The sequence below is a fragment of the Colobus angolensis genome, unplaced genomic scaffold (genome assembly GCF_000951035.1).
Source record: "Colobus angolensis palliatus isolate OR3802 unplaced genomic scaffold, Cang.pa_1.0 Scaffold14, whole genome shotgun sequence".
NCBI classification, from domain to species: domain Eukaryota; kingdom Metazoa; phylum Chordata; class Mammalia; order Primates; family Cercopithecidae; genus Colobus; species Colobus angolensis.
In genome coordinates, this window is record NW_012114488.1 from 16,993,390 (window position 1) to 17,009,851 (window position 16,462).

A 16,462-nucleotide genomic window follows, 5' to 3' on the forward strand; every position below is an offset into this window, starting at 1 on the left:
GAGGCTGAGGCAGGAGAATGGCATGAACCTGGGAGGCGGAGCTTGCAGTGAGCTGAGATTGCACCACTGCACTCCAGCCTGGGTGACAGAGCAAGACTCAGTCTCAAAAAAAAAAAAGAAAAAAAAAAGACAGACATTGGCTGGGCGCCGTGGCTCACACCTGTAATTCCAGCACTTTGGGAGGCTGAGGCGGGTGGATCACCTGAGGTCAGGATTTTAGACCAGCCTGGCCAACATGGTGAAACCCCATCTCTACTAAAAAAATACAAAAATTAGCCGACATGGTGGTGAGACAGAGTGAGACTCTGTCTCAAAAAACAAAGCAAAACAAGAAAAAACAACAAAAAAGACATATATTCTGTAATGTATGTTAACTGAAAAACAGTTAAAAAACATAAAAAGACACAAGGAAAAAATCAACATCTGTAATCATGTCGTACAGAAAAAAGACATTACAAACACGTTGTGTATATCTGTAAATCTTTTCATTTGCTATAATGGATATTATTTGGTAATGAATAATATTGAATTATATGAATAAAGAAATACCAATACAAAATATACTCAAAATACCAATACTAAATATACTCAAAAATAACTGACAAAATGCATCTTTTTTTCTATTTCAGTATATACTACAACCTGACCAACAGAAGTAATGATTAATAAATATTTAAGTAAAATAGACTATAAAGTTCATTTTCACTTATAGTTCTAGTGAAAAGACATTAAATAGTGGAAATGGATGATATCTTGAAACATGACTTTAAGATTCTTGTTTCTAGCCATATAAACCAATCTCATATTTCTGAAGTGTTTTTATACTGGATTTTTAAGTCCCATTTTGGATGCTTTCTTTGGAAAAAGTTCCTGCTAATATCGGAGACAGTACTTGCCTGAGAGCCTATATGAAAAATTAAAAGAAAGGAAAAAAGTAGTTTATTCAACTCTACTAAGCCTTTAAAATAAATATTGTCTCAATCTGAATTAATTTTAATATTCACTAAGGTAGAACAAAAATGCCTTAATTAGACCTTCAATCTAGGCTATACTTTGAACCATCTGAAGGTTTTTGTAGTTTCTTTATAGGCCATCTGATGCTCATTTATACCAATAGTACCTGATTTTAATTTTTTTTTTTTTTTAAGAGGCAGGGTCTCACTCTATTGCTGAGGCTGAAGTGCAGTGGCATAATCATTGGTTACTGCAGTCTCGACCTCCCTGTACTCCTTCGCAATAATTTTTCAGTCTATTCCTGGCCCCAGGTTCAATACGTAAGACTTGCTTTCTGTTACTATAGGTTTTTTTCCAAGAATTTTATATAAATGGGCTGGGTGTAGTAGTAGCTTTTGCCTGTAATCCCAGCAACTCCGGAGGCTGAAGTGGAAGGACTGCTTGAGGCCAGGAGTTTGAGATGGGCCTGGGCAATAGTGAGACCCTGTCTGTAAGTAAATAAACAAAAATTTTATATAAATGAAAATATATAGTATGTACTCTTTTATATCTGTCTTCTTTCACTCGGCATATTTTGAGATTCATCCATGGTGTCAGAATAACAGCAACTGGTTTGTTTCCATTGTTGAGTAGTATTCCACTCTATGGATATACCACAATTTGCTTATCCAATCACTCACTGATAGACATTTAGATATTTTGCAGTTTTGGACTATTACGAACAAAGCTCCAATGAAGAACTGTATACAAGTTTTCATGTGGACATAGGTTTTCCTTCTTCTTTTTCTTTTTCGAGACGGAGTCTCGCTCTGTCATCCAGACGAGTGCAGTGGCGCGATCTTGGCTCACTGAAAGCTCCACCTCCCGGGTTCACGCCATTCTCCTGCCTCTGCCTCCCGAGTAGCTGGGACTACAGGGGCCCACCACCACACCAGGCTAATTTTTTGTATTTTTAGTAGAGACAGGGTGTCACCGTGTTAGCCAGGATGGTCTCGATCTCCTGACCTCATGATCCACCTCTCTTGGCCTCCCAAAGTGCTGGGATTACAGGTGTGAGCCACCACGCCCGGCCAGGTTTTCTTTTTTCTAAGATAAGCATAAAGGAGTGGAATCGCTGGGTCATATGCTAAGGGTATGTTGAACTTCACGTGCAACTGCCAAACTGTTTTTATGTAAGATTATTATTCTTAAAATGTTCAGATGCAATGATGAGCGCAACATTTTTTTTTCTCTTGTTGCCCAGGCTGGAGTGCAATAGTGCGATCTCAGCTCACTGCAACCTCTGCCTCCCAAGTTCAAGCGATTCTCCTGCCTCAGCTCCCTGAGTAGCTGGGATTACAGGCATGCGCCACCACACCTGGCTAACTTTGTATTTTTAGTAGAGACGGGGTTTCTCCTTGTTGGTCAGGCTGGTCTCGAACTCCCGACCTCAGGTTATCTGTCCAAAGTGCTGGGATTACAGGCATGAGCCACTGTGCCCAGCCATATGTAACATTTAAAATCAGTGGACATACACATATTTCTATACAGTTTTATAACAGGCAAAACTAAGCTATGGTAATAAAAATCAGGTAAGTGGTTTTCTAGGGCATGGAGTGAGGGTAAGGGATACACTGTAAAGGGAGAATGAGAAAACTTTTTACGGTGATAAAAAGTGTTCTATATCTTGACTGGCATGGTAGCTGGTAACTTGGGCCTATACATTCTTATATTTTATTACATATTATACATGTTAAAAATTATAATTCCATAAAAATGATAAAGGTATATATACTTCACATCTTAAAAGTTATTATTGGCCAGGTGCGGTGGCTCATGCCTGTAATCCCAGCACTTTGGGAGGCCGAGGTGGGCGGATCACGAGGTCAAGAGTTCAAGACCAGTCTGACCAACACGGTGAAACCCCATCTCTACTAAAAATACAAAAATTAGCTGGGTATGGTGGCGCATGCCTGTAGTCCCAGTTATTCAGGAGGATGAGGCAAGAGAATTACTTGAACCCGGGAGGTGGAGGTTGCAGTGAGCTGAGATTGTGCCACTGTGCTCCAGCTTGAGCAACAGAGACTTAAAAAAAAAAAAAGTTATTACTATAGGGTCTATATTTGAGACTTTACCCAGTAATGTGAGTTTGTTTGAATCCATCTAAGCTGTTTCGGCCAGTTTGATTTGGAGCTAAGCTTCAAGAAGGCTGCACAGAATGAACAGAAATTTTTTGTCACGTGACAGAATGGAAGTGACTAGCCTACAATAAGAAACACTGTTTTAAAATGAGTTTCTACTCCTGTAATCCCAGCACTTTGGGAGGCTGAGGCGGGCAGATCACAAGGTCAGGAGATTGAGACCATCCTGGCTAACACGGTGAAACCCCATCTCTACTAAATACACAAAAAATTAGCCGGGGATGGTGGCAGCCGCCTGTAGTCCCAGCTACTTGGGAGGCTGAGGTAGGAGAACGGCATGAACCCCGGAGGTGGAGCTTGCAGTTGAGCCAAGATCGCGCCACTGCACTCCAGCCTGGGGACAGAGCGAGACTCCGTCTCAAAAAAGTGGAGAGAGCAATCACTCCTCTGGTGATCCATTTGTCTCGGCCTCCCAAAGTGCAGGGATTACAGGTGTAAGCCACCGCCCTGGCCTTTTTCTACTAGGTTGCCAGGGGCTGGGAAAGGTACTGTGTATGTGTGGGGAAGTGCGGATGGTTAATGGGTACAAAAATATAGTTAGAATAAGACCTAGTATTTGATAGCACAACAGAGTGATTACAGTCAACAATAATTTATTGTACATTTAAGAATAACTAAAAGTATAATTGGAATGTCATCATAATTGGAAGGTCATTTGCCTTCATCTATCAGATTTCCTTCATTCTGATGAAGAGGCAGCTAAGCCTCAGAGAGGCAAAATGACTTATTAATGGCTATGCCATCATCTAGGAGTATAATTAGAAAGAGAATCCAGGTCTCCTCACTCTCAGTTGGGAACTCTTTTTTTTTCTGAGTTGGAGTTTCGCTCTTGTTGCCCAGGCTGGAGTGGAGTGGTACCATTTTGGCTCACTACAACCTCCATCGTTCAAACGATTCTCCTGCCTCAGCCTCCTGAGTAGCTAGGATTATAGGCATGTGCCACCACACTCGGCTAATTTTTTAAATTTTTAGTAGAGAGGGGGTTTCATCACATTGGCCAGGCTGATCTTGAACTCCTGACCTCAGGTGATCCACCTGTCTCAGCCTCCCAAAGTGCAGGGATTACAGGTGTGAGCCACCACGCTGGCCATTTTTTTTTTTTTGAGACACAGTTTCACTCTTGTTGCCCAGGCTGGAGTGCAATGGTGCAATCTCGGCTCACCGCAACTTCTGCCTCCCAGGTTCTAGCAATTCTCCTGCCTCAGCCTCCCGAGTAACTGGGATTATAGGCATGCACCACCACACCCAGCTAATTTTGCATTTTTAGTAGAGATGGGGTTTCTCCATATGGTCAGGCTGGTCTCAAACTCCTGACCTCAGGTGATCTGTCCGCCTTAGCCTCCCAAAGTGCTGGGATTGTAGGCGTGAGCGACTGCGCCCAGCCAGGAACTCTTTTGCACTCCACCAAATATTACCTATTATCCCAAGAGCAGTTGTTTCTCAACCTTTCATCGTTGTCCTTCCAAGGCAAAAAAAAAGTAAATTTAAATTATATTTAACAAGAGAAAGTAATTACTAAGGAGTAAAATATTTGTTGGCCCACTGTGGGGCCAAAAACTATGGTACTTTTTTTTTTGTTCCCCTTCAAGAACTTACTTGTATTCTGCCAGGGTGACACTGTTGTGAACTGCCCTCATACAGATGTCACTAAACATTTGGGTTTCTTGTTTTTGAGACAGGGTCTCATTCTGTCACCCAGGCTGGAGTGCAGTGGCATGATCATGGTTGACTACAGCCTTGAACTCCTGGGTTCAAGCGATCTACCCACCTCACAGCCTCCCAAGTAGCTAGGAGTACAGGTGCGCACCACCATGTCTGGCTGATTTTAAAATTTTTTGTAGAGACAGGGTTGCACTTTGTTGCCCAAGCTGGTCTTGAACTTCTGGGCTCAAGCAATCCACCTGCCTTGGCCTCCCAAAGTGCCAGAATTTCAAGCATGAGCCAGTATGCCTGGCCAATGTTTGCTGAATGTATCAGGTAGTGAATGGTGATCAAAAGTTTTAATGACATTGCAAGTAAATTTCCTTTGACTGGAATCATACAATAACTATAAAATCTGATGTAGAGAGAAAGCATCAGTTAGGAATCAAAACACTGAATATCAATTTATGGCTCTTTAATGACTACTTGCAAGATCTTAAATTTCTTATCTTAGGGAAATTTGTTCTTAATAAGCATCATTTGAGGCACATTCTAAGATCTCCCAATAGTATGAAAACTGCTGGCCTAAATAATATCAAAATCCCTTCCGGCTCTGACATTCTGTTAGTCTGTTATTTTTTGTAGCTTGACTTCTTATAGATCTTAAAGGGTAAATAATCAATCAATCAGAATCATGCTGACTTCTGAATGTTGTCAACAACATGGATAGCCCCTGAATTAAAATCAGTAAGTTAAAGGATTAACATTTTTGCCTAAATATTTTTTAAGTTCTGCTAACAAATGCAGAGCTTATTTTATTAACTCTTATTTTGCTAGAATACCCAGCAGAAGTAGTTTCACAGAACAGTAAAATAACCAAAGCCAAACTAAGAAGTGGCTTTCTATGAGGAACAGGAGAGAATATGGGTAATTAGGGCCTGGATAATTTGAAACTATCCCCACTTACTGGTAATGAAACAGCTGCTCTATGAGGCAAAGTCTCATTCAGCATTAATATGATTATGCTGTCTGTATGAACATTTTAAAGAACTGGATAAGATTAAATGCTTTTCAAAGATTACTTATAAGCTATTTAATGATTAAAAGCATTATCTCCTATTGCTCTGTTGGACTGTAAAGAGATCAGAGGTCTTGAGGCAAGTGCTCTTAGCATGTTCACACTGTGACTCTAAGTCCCCAATAGGGAAAAAATTTCACTGTAAGAAATTTGCATAGTGCCTACATTCTAGAAGAATTTCAATAAGCCATGCAAAAAAGATGTTACATAAATAACTGAAACCTGAAAAATATCACAGCAAACAAGGAAGCATGCAAGCTGGTGTTAATAACTTACATTATTAATAATGTGCCTTCAAATGCAGGCACATTATTTGCCAATCCATAAATAATGGGCTTGAGTAAGTCTGTGGACCCTCTGGAGTCAAATGGAAAACTGTATTTGCCTATATGCACTTCTCTTAGAAGGGCAACATATTCTGGGGCCGAGTGGTAAGTTAACCACTCACAGTTCTGGCAATTATCCTTCAAAAACAGTTTAATTACTTTAAGATATACACTTACATTCAGACAGTTGCAGCTGTATTAGAGGAATTATTCACATTAAAAGTAGTTTCTTTAAATAAACTAGACTCCTGCGTACACAGTTAGTTTACAGATCACTATCTACTTGGCTAAGAGCTACTTGGAGGGAAGCCATAGGAATCTTCACAGTTTGTGGCTCAGGACACAAACTGTCTCTTATGATCATATCTGGTAAATCAGGATCTGTGTTAACTCTGATCATGAGATCGTAAGGACTGGAAAGGACTCAGAACTCTATTTTTAGAAAGGATTCCCGTAAGCCATTTTAAACACTGAAATGAAGATGTGGAGAGATGCAAAAAGACAACTAGAAAACCAAAAACCCATTACCTGTCAGTATCGCCATATACAACCCTAGCCCCCCATTTCTTGGTATCATTCACCAGTTTAATAGCTCGTTCCAAGGTCTCTCTGGCTTTGTGAACAATACTATCGCCAACCTGTTGGTACAAACACATTGGAAATAATTTCTTAACATAGCTCAGTGTAAGTCAACAGACTTTAACACATAATACATTTAATTACTAAATATTTCCAGAAACGAAACAAGGAGAAAAGAACGTAAAAAAGAAATTAGTGCATCATTCTTTCTACAAGTACTCAAGAAGAAACTGAGGTGAAGAATTTGAAAGGACCAATCAATATGCAGACTTGTCTTTGAGTGTAACAGTAAGTGGACTGCACTTGTTACAAGGTACACAGCTACACTGGATTCTTGGAAGAATAATCCTTGTTTACTCAAGTTCTCTTTTTTTTTTTTTCTGAAGAGTCTCACTCTGTCACCCAGGCTGGAGTGTAGTGGCGTGATCTCGGCTCAGTGCAACCTCTGCCTCTTGGGTTCAAGCGATTCTCCTGCCTCAGCCTCCTGAGTAGCTAGGACTACAGGCACACGCCACCATGCCCAGTTAATTTTTCTATTTTTTTTAGTAGAGACAGGGTTTCACCATATTGGCCAGGCTAGTCTTGAACTATTGACCTCGTGATCTGCCCACCTCGGCCTCCCAAAGTACTGGGATTACAGGTGTGAGCCACCGTGCCCGAACTATTCAAGAACTTTCTTATGTACCCTTACAACTCATTAGGCAGAAAAGCATTCTTTGTGGGTACATGAGTATACGTACGTGTATCTCTCAAAATTTTTCTGTTGAAGTGTTGATGATAATGTTTCTCAATATCATTAAAGTTAATGCTGAACTTCAATCTTGTGACTAGTTATACAAGGAAAAATGTATCTAATTATATGATGGGAAATATATTAAAAGTGTTCAATTTAAATTAAATAGGTAGATATATATCTAGGAAGGTTTTTTCATTTGTGACTAGTGAATTTTAACAGTGACCATGGCATGAATTTACAAAACAAAAAGATGCTGGGCCTTGACAAATATGAGAAGCATGCTAATGAGATTTACAGTTAAATAAATTAAAGAGACTATATAACAATGCTGTTTTATTTATTAAACTCATTGAAGCTAAGAGTGCGAAAAGTTGCCATTCAACATAAAATATAAACGGAGCATTCCCTTTGCAATTTTAAAATACAAACTGCACATTGTTTTTTTGTGTGTGTATTAAGAAGCAAACAATAGCAATAATGATCCTTCTCCCTTTACTGTAAAATTTGAATTACTAAATGTAGGATGGAATAGTATTTAAAAGGCTGTTTAAAGTTGCATTACAAAGCACATATTAGGTATATGAACAAAGGAATAAATAATAAAACTGGTAGTAGAAACGAGTTGGGATTTATTTATTTATTCTGATTTATTTATTTATTTTGAAACAGAGTCTCGTTCTGTCACCCAGGCTGGAGTGCAGTGGTGTGATCTTGGCGCACTGCAACCTCTGCCTCCTGGGTTCAAGCAATTCTCATGCCTCAGTCTCCCGAGTAGCTGGGATTATAAGGCGTGCGCCACCATGCCCTGCTATTTTTCATATTTTTAGTAGATAGGGTTTTGCCATGATGGCCAGGCTGGTCTTGAACTCCTGATCTCATGATCTTCCCGCCTCAGCCTCCCAAAGTGTTGGAATTACAGGTGTGAGCCACCATGCCTGGCCTTGGGTTTTAAATTAAGATTATGAATTCTGCTGAGACCTCTAGTACATTAGAAAATCTTGAGAATGTAAACTATAACTTAATACATTACAAAAATCATGTTATCTAACGGAAACTCAAATTGAATAAAACTCAAATTGAATAAAATGTTCTGTTACCTGCTGCCACTTTCAAACAAGGTCAACTTTTATTTTATTTTATTTTAATTAATTAATTTATTTATTTATTTGAGATGGAGTCTTGCTCTGTCGCTCAGGCTGGAGTGCAGTGGTGCGATCTGGGCTCACTGCAAGCTCCGCCTCCTGGGTTCACACCATTCTCCTGCCTCAGCCTCCTGAGTATAGCTGGGACTACAGGTGCCCGCCACCACGCCTGGCTACTTTTTTTGTATTTTTAGTAGAGGCAGGGTTTCACTGTGTTAGTCAGGATGGTCTCAACCTCCTGACCTCGTGATCCGCCCGCTGCCTTGGCCTCCCAAAGTGCTGGAATTACAGGCCACTGTGCCCGGACAAGGTCAACTTTTAAATATGTGGGGACAAAGAGCTGCATGAGCAAGCCATCTTAGTGTCAAAGTCAAATACACTTCTGAGATATATACTTACAAGTAAGTATATACTTGTACATATACATAGCAGTTTTAAATGTCTGCCTAATGCTCTTACTCTGACCCATTAAAGTTATACCCAAAAGAGTCAGAACTCTGCAGTTACCCCTGAAGACCATGTAGTAAGAATTCAGCAGCACTAGAGTGAGGGGGAGGTGGAAGAGGGAAGGAGAAGTAATTAAATTAACAGATTCTGCTACTTTATGGCAAGGTTCCTAACCTGAAAAGCATTACTTCATTAAAGGGCTAAGAGAGGATTTAAAAGAGGAAAAGAAATGGTTTCACAATTTAGGCCATGACTGGGGATGCTCAAAAATTAATAAAAACACATTTTTTTAAGTAAAAATTAATTTTCTGAAAAGACATAAAAAGGAAGAAATAAAGTTCAATTTTTAAAACGGCACAAATATACCTTTATCATAAATATGAATGACCAATAGTTTAGTAGAAAACTGTCAACATACAAAAACTTTAATTTATGAAGTCCAACTAAGACAAAGGCATTAACCTCCACTATTAGCTACTTTATTCTCCATATTCTCTTCATAGGAATTTTTGCTGACAAAGTCTTGTCTTTCTCTATGATAGTACTGAGAGAGAGACATTAACCTCCAACTATTAGCTACATTTATTTATTCTCCATATTCTCCTTAATGCTTAAAAAGTCTTACCTTTCTCTATGACAGTCGAGATCTGCACTTCTCTGAAGGAAAGCAGGAGACCACAGACAGTAATCCATTCGCCTCCCGCTTTTAAAAGGTTTTAATTATTCTGGATAACTTGTATATATACGTACATGTTGTACATATGATGTACACAGGCAGACAATGTATAATGATCAAATCAGGGTAACTGGGATATCCATCACCTCAAGCATTTATCATTTATTTGTATAAGACATTTCAATTCCATTCTTTTAGTTATTTAAAAATATACAATAAGTTGCAGTTCACTATAGTTACTCTACTGTGCTACCAAATACTAGATTTTATTCATTCTAATTATATTTTTGTCCTCATTAACCATTTCCACTTTATCTCCCTCTTTCCCACCTCACAGCCTCTGGCAACCATCATTCTACTCTCTATCTCCATGAGTTCATTTATTTTTTCTAGTTTCCACATGAGTGAGAACATGTGATATTTGTCTTTCTCTGTCTAGCTTATTTCACTTAGCATAATGTCCTTCAGTTCCATCCATGTTTTGCAAATGACAGGATTTTATTCTTTTTTAGGGCTGATTATTGGACAAATGGGATCACATAAAGCTAAAAACCTTCTGCACAGTAAAGGAAATAATCAACAAAGTGAAGAGACAACCCACAGAATGGGAGAAAATATCTGCAAACCACCCATCTGACCTGGGATTATTAACCAGAATATGTAAGGAATTTAAACAACTCAGTAGGAAAAAAAAACAAATAATTCGATTAAAAATGCACAAAAGGTCTGAAGAGACATTTTCTCAAACGATGACAAATGACTAATATTACTAATCAGAGAAATTCAAATCAAAATTATAATGAGATGTCTTCTCACTCCAGCTAAAATGGCTTTTATCCAAAAAACAGGCAATAATGAATGCCGGCAAGGATGTGGAGAAAGGGGAACCCACTGTTAGTGGGAATGTAAACTAGTAGAGTCACTATGTAGAACAATATGGAGGTGCCGCAAAAATCTAAAAATAGAACTACCATATGATCCAGATATCCCACTGCTGGGTATATATCCAAAAAAAAAAGAAATTGGGACATTGAATAGATATCTGCACTCCCATATTTACTGCAGCACTATTCACAATAGCAGACAAGATATGGAAGCAACCTAAGTGTCCATCAACGGGTGAATGGATAAAGGAAATGCCATATTATGTGTACAATAGAATATCATACAGCCATAAAAAAGAATGAAGCCATCTGCCCTTTAAAAAAAAAAGTGGCTGATACCTTCCATTATTACTTGATTGGTGCTAACTTTTCACTTATTCATGAGAGGCTCTTTCTGTGATTTTAGCTGCTTTTTCCACTCATGATTTCACCTAGAAGTTAACACTGTACTGTTGTGAAGTTAGCATATGATGAGGGGCCAAATGCATGCTCGCAGTCATTAACCTGAGAATAGCTGAGAAGACCAGGGTCAAGGAAGCAGGTACTGCTTGGCAGTCTGAGTTCACCATGCAAAGCAGGAATGTACTCCCTGGTGAAACCCTATTCCTTAACTTCCACTGCTAGTTCAAAAATCCTCCCAAATTCTGGTTATTCTAGAGTTACAGTATTTACATATTTTTAAAATAGTATTTCTGCATTGTTTTATTACTAAAATACATTAATAAACACTTTTAAAACTGAGAGGCAGGGAAGAAATTAGGGAAATGTGGAAATAGCCCCTAAGAAAGGATTTGGGACAAGCATGGTGGCTCACACCTGTAATCCCTGCCAAGGCAGGAGAATCACTTGAGCCCAGGAGTTCAAGACCAGCCTGGGCAGCATGGCAAAACCCCATCACTACAAAAAATTGAAAACTTAGCTGGGCATAGAGGTAAGCACCTGCAGTCCCAGCTACTTGGATTGCTTGAGCCTGGGAGGTCGAGGCTGCAGTGAGCTGTGGTTAAGCCACCGCACTCTAGCCTGGGCGACAAAGCAAGACCCTGTAAAAAAAAAAAAAAACGATATCTTTTGGTTTTCCATTAGTAATATCATTTCCATTTTTTTTTCTGCTAGATCATATCGATCAGTGCTTTTCAAATGTATTAATATGAACCCCCAGGACTGACAAAGTATTTTTTATCTCACCTAAAAGTATACAAATATAAACCTAGATACAAACTTTTATTGCTTACAGCCTTAGAGTGCAACCATAAAAAAATTTATCCAGCACAAAATCATATTACTGTACCAAAATATTCAAGTTAACAATATTAAGTTTTCACTATAGATGGTATTTTGCTGCTTTCAATGTGAATATGCCACTCCTGCCTTGCTCATGTTTTTGGAGTTCATTTTGCCTACTGGGAGCTGTGTGAAGACTTTATGCTTTCCTTGTTTTTCTCTTACTGAACTAATGCAAATATGATATACCACAATGTCCTCTGGCCTTCATTTGGCATGAAAAGATCACAGTATGACAAGCTATTCTGTTCTTTTCTCACTCAATAGTATATTATTATATTACCCTGTCACACTATATTGTATTTGTATCAAATAAACACCTTAACTTAGTAAATATGAAATTAAGTCTTATTCTATGAAAAATGTCTTTCAACTATCACTCATCACTGCAAAAACGTTCTGCTTTATATCTACTGGTATACTAGTAAATATGGAATGATTGTTGTTTATTCTGACTTAAAATTTTTTTTTAGTTTTTAATTTTATGTATTAATAGAGGCAAGAGCTCACTATATTGCTTAAGCTAGTCTTGAACTCCTGGGCTCAAGCAATCCTCCCACCTCAGCCTCCTGAGTTGTTGGGATCACAAGTGTGAGCCACCACACCTGGCTAATTGTGACATTCGGACAAGCCAATATAACTATAATCAGATCTCTTGTCAAAACATAAAATGAATTATGCACTACCAAGGTTGTTGTAAAAACTGCTACAAAGGTGGCACTGAAATTTCATGCTAATAGAAAGTTAAAGTATAGTTATGAAGATCATGCAGAAATATGTGTGTGCTAATTTCTAAAATGATCATTGGAATAAAGACATCGAGATATAGAGAAAAGTCACAGATCCCCAAGAATATATATATATTTTGAGGCTTGGTATGAGAAAAACTGATCCTATGTCATAGAAATGAAATGGTTTATTAAAGTTTTAAAACGAAATGCTTGAATGAACAGGCATTCATTTAATGCTGCTTTAGTCTCTCTCTTTTTTTTGAGACAGGGTCTTGTTCTGTCACCCAGGCTGGAATGCAGTGGTGCAATTATGGCTCACTGCAACCTTGACTTCCAGGGCTCTAGTGATCCTCCCATCTCAGCCACCCAAGTAACTGGAACCACAGTCACATAACACTATGTCCGGCTAATTTTTGCATTTTTAGTTAGAGATAGGGTTTCACCATGTTGCCCAGGCTGGTCTCAAACTCCTGAGCTCAAGTAATCTACGTGCCTTGGCCTCCCAAAGTGTTGGGGTTACAGGTGTGAGCCACTTTTTTGAGACCAAGTCTTGTTCTGTTACCCAGGCTGGAGTGCGATCTTGGCTCACTGCAACCTCTGCCTCCTGGGTTCAAGTGATTATCCTGCCTCAGCCTCTTGAATAACTGGGATTACAGGTGTCCACAACCACACCCAGCTAATTTTTGTGTTTTTAGTAGAGACGGGGTTTCACCATGTTGGCCACACTGGTCGCGACTCCTGACCCCATGTGATCCGCCTGCCTCGGCCTCCCAAAGTGTTGGGATTACATGTGTGAGCCACCATGCCTGGTCTTTTTTTTTTTTTCTTTTTAAAAAGAGATGAGGTCTTACTGTGTTGTCCAGGCAGGATTCAACTCTGGGCTGAAGCCCCCCCATATCACACCTTAGCTTCCAAAGTAACTGGGAATACAGGTGAGTGCCACTGTGCCTCGCTATATTTTAGTCTCTTTTGAAAAAAACTACAGATTTGTATCACTTACTTCAATGCATGGCATTCTCCCAGAAAAATTAGCAGCTGTATAGCCAAATGTGACATTTGCTATCAGCTTAAGTCCCAACTGACGTGCATCAAGCATTCGTGACAGGGCTCTGTCTTGCTTGTAAGCCTTCATTGACTGCTTCACCATAAATCTAGTCTTCAAAATTTCTTCAAGCATTCTTGGTAGTACACCTTTTCTTACTGAAGGCTATCATAAAGAAAAAAAAAAATGTTTAAAACCCCTCAAACATTATAGATTTATATAATTAAGAAGGAAGCATAAAATATAATAATGGCCAACTGTCATGAATTGAAACATGCTAACAATAGAGTGACCATAGTATTAGTAGCCGTCAATATAAAATCATCACATTTTATTTCTTGGAAGAGGATTTTTCTCCTAAGCGGTTCCTGCAATGTTTATAAATCTAATAGAGCACTTTTTCCATGTGAGTTCAGACACCTCCAGGGAGGAGGATGTCAACTAGTACATAAGTGACCATACAACAAGTTCAGAGGGAAATTTTGTTCCAAACTTTGACAGAAACCCCCATTCTTTCAAAATGACAGATGGGACTTGTATCACTCATAACCAACTCAGTTTTTAAAGATCTCATCCTAATGACCCCACACAGAAATCTGCATGGAACTCCATTTATCTACCTTGGAAGAATGATGAGCTGGGTTGACTCTGCTGACATTCAAAACCTGCAGTTCCAGGGACTCTAGGTATTTCAAATCTGATGCTTAGACCACTAAGCCATCCCCTCCGGCCTATATTTATTAGCAATCTGGAAGAGGGGATGAATAGTGAGGTGATAAAATTTGTTGATGCCAAAAAAAAAAAAATCATTTGTATTAATCAAGACTAGGGAGAATTTATGAGAACTCCAGTAGGGATGAAAACCACAGAACAGTATTAACTTTGATGATGATTCACAGACACGTGCAACGTAATGCATGTCGGACCTAGCGACTAAAATCTCAGGTATAGGATCATCACACACCTGAATATTAAAAAAATCCTATTTTTATTAAGCTTTACACACTGGGTCCAAAAGTAGACGCAAGTTTTAAAAAAAGCTATTAAAGGGAGATAATAAGCTGCCAGATATGCGACAATGAGAACATATTCTAACCTCTAATTCATTTGGTGTACATTTTGAAGCAGCCATAATGTTTTAAGACATAAGATAAAAAGAACAGGGACCAAATTTGCAGAAATGTGATGTGAAAACTGATTTTTATATAAAGACCCATTTAATTTAAAAAAATCTATTTCCATTTCTCCAAGTAGATCTCATCTACATCAGTCCCTAGAAATACTACATTCTGAAATTTTCCAAAAAGAAACATACCATGAACTTTTCGGTTAAAATTTTTTTCATCTACATTGCTAATTTTAGTTTAGCGGTCCCTCTTACTGGTAGAGAATGATGCCACTTTTGATATAGTACACCAGAATGAATCTGAGGGCTGGTGGGGCCCACTCTACCAACAACCACTCTACTGTCTCATGATTCTAGTACAGACTCACTGCTAAGAAAACAGAAAAGAAAGGAATGAAGTTGGCATATAAGAGGCAATATAATCTTTTAGATCTCTCTTATTTGTCTTTAATTTATAAAGTTTTCTTTTGTCTCTTTTGAGGGGAGATACAGGAGAGAAAAAAGGATCCTATTTTTAGTTTGGATATCTTCTTAAAAATATAATAAATAAGCCTATTACAGTATCATTAATTCTAAGATAGTCTTAATTTAAAATAATGTAGAACTAATAGCATCTACACATTAAAGCAATTTAAATCTCTGTAGGTAATATATTTTGACCATTAAGTTGCTATTTAAGTCAGCCTGGTTCTAATAAAGGGCAGAAGGTATAAGTGTATGTTTATTTCTTTCAATATTTCATTAACCAAAATTTAACAATTTAAAGATTTAAAACCTAAATTCAAGAAAAAACAAGGTGACTGGTTTGTTCCTGAGGTGATTTCTTGGAAGATTCTTGTATCTATGACTTTTTGAGATAAAATATTCAAGCAAATTCAGTGTTTTTGTTTTCTATTATGTGCCAACAATATCTAAACCATTATCAGCTCTCCAAAAGTTAAGCCATAGTTGTTATCTTTCATTTACAAGAGAGTATTACCTTGACAAAAGCTACTCCATTGGGAGACACTGTGATATCATGCCTAACTTGGTAAAGTAAATCTGGAGGTACTCTCAGAGAGGTACAGCCAAATTTGAACTCATCATACCTGTTAAGAAAGAGAACATTAAGCAAATACTTCCTCAAATCATAGAACAGAGATTTTAGGCAATTTAAAAAATCTTTCTAACACCATTAGAAATTCATTTTCAAACATCTAAACGTGAATTCATGTAATTAGTAGTATGTTTATTTGCCTCATTACCAAAACAGTTTTTCAAATATTCACAATTTATTACAAGAAACGTTTCTTAAATGGCACTATCCTAAAATTTATGGGTAAAATCTACACTGAAAACCAAATTTCAACATCTGATCATCTTATTTATTTATTTTATTATTTTTTGAGATGGAGTCTCGCTCTGTTGTCCAGGTTGGAGTGCAGTGGTGCGATCTTGGCTCACTGCAAGCTCTGCCTCCTGGGTTCATGCCATTCTCCTGCCTCAGCCTCCTGAGTAGCTGGGACTACCAGCGCCTGCCACCACGCCTGTCTAATTTTTGCATTTTTAATAGAGACAGAGTTTCACCATGTTGGCCAGGCTGGTCTTGAACTCCTGACCTCAGGTGATTCGCCCACCTTGGCCTCTCAAAGTGTTGGGA

The 16,462-nt window shown here is 38.4% G+C and overlaps 1 protein-coding gene across 3 annotated transcripts in view; it reads right to left on the reverse strand.

Moving 5' to 3' along the window:
• REV3L (REV3-like, polymerase (DNA directed), zeta, catalytic subunit) overlaps positions 1-16,462 on the reverse strand; it is a 185,017-nt gene that overhangs the window by 19,101 nt on the left and 149,454 nt on the right. For all 3 annotated transcript variants that reach the window (XM_011935019.1, XM_011935020.1, XM_011935021.1), the window contains 3 exons: positions 15,803-15,911; positions 13,656-13,862; positions 6,708-6,817 (listed from right to left, as the gene is read on the reverse strand). In XM_011935019.1, the coding sequence (XP_011790409.1) occupies positions 6,708-6,817; positions 13,656-13,862; positions 15,803-15,911 (426 nt within the window). The remainder of the gene's footprint in view (positions 1-6,707; positions 6,818-13,655; positions 13,863-15,802; positions 15,912-16,462) is intronic.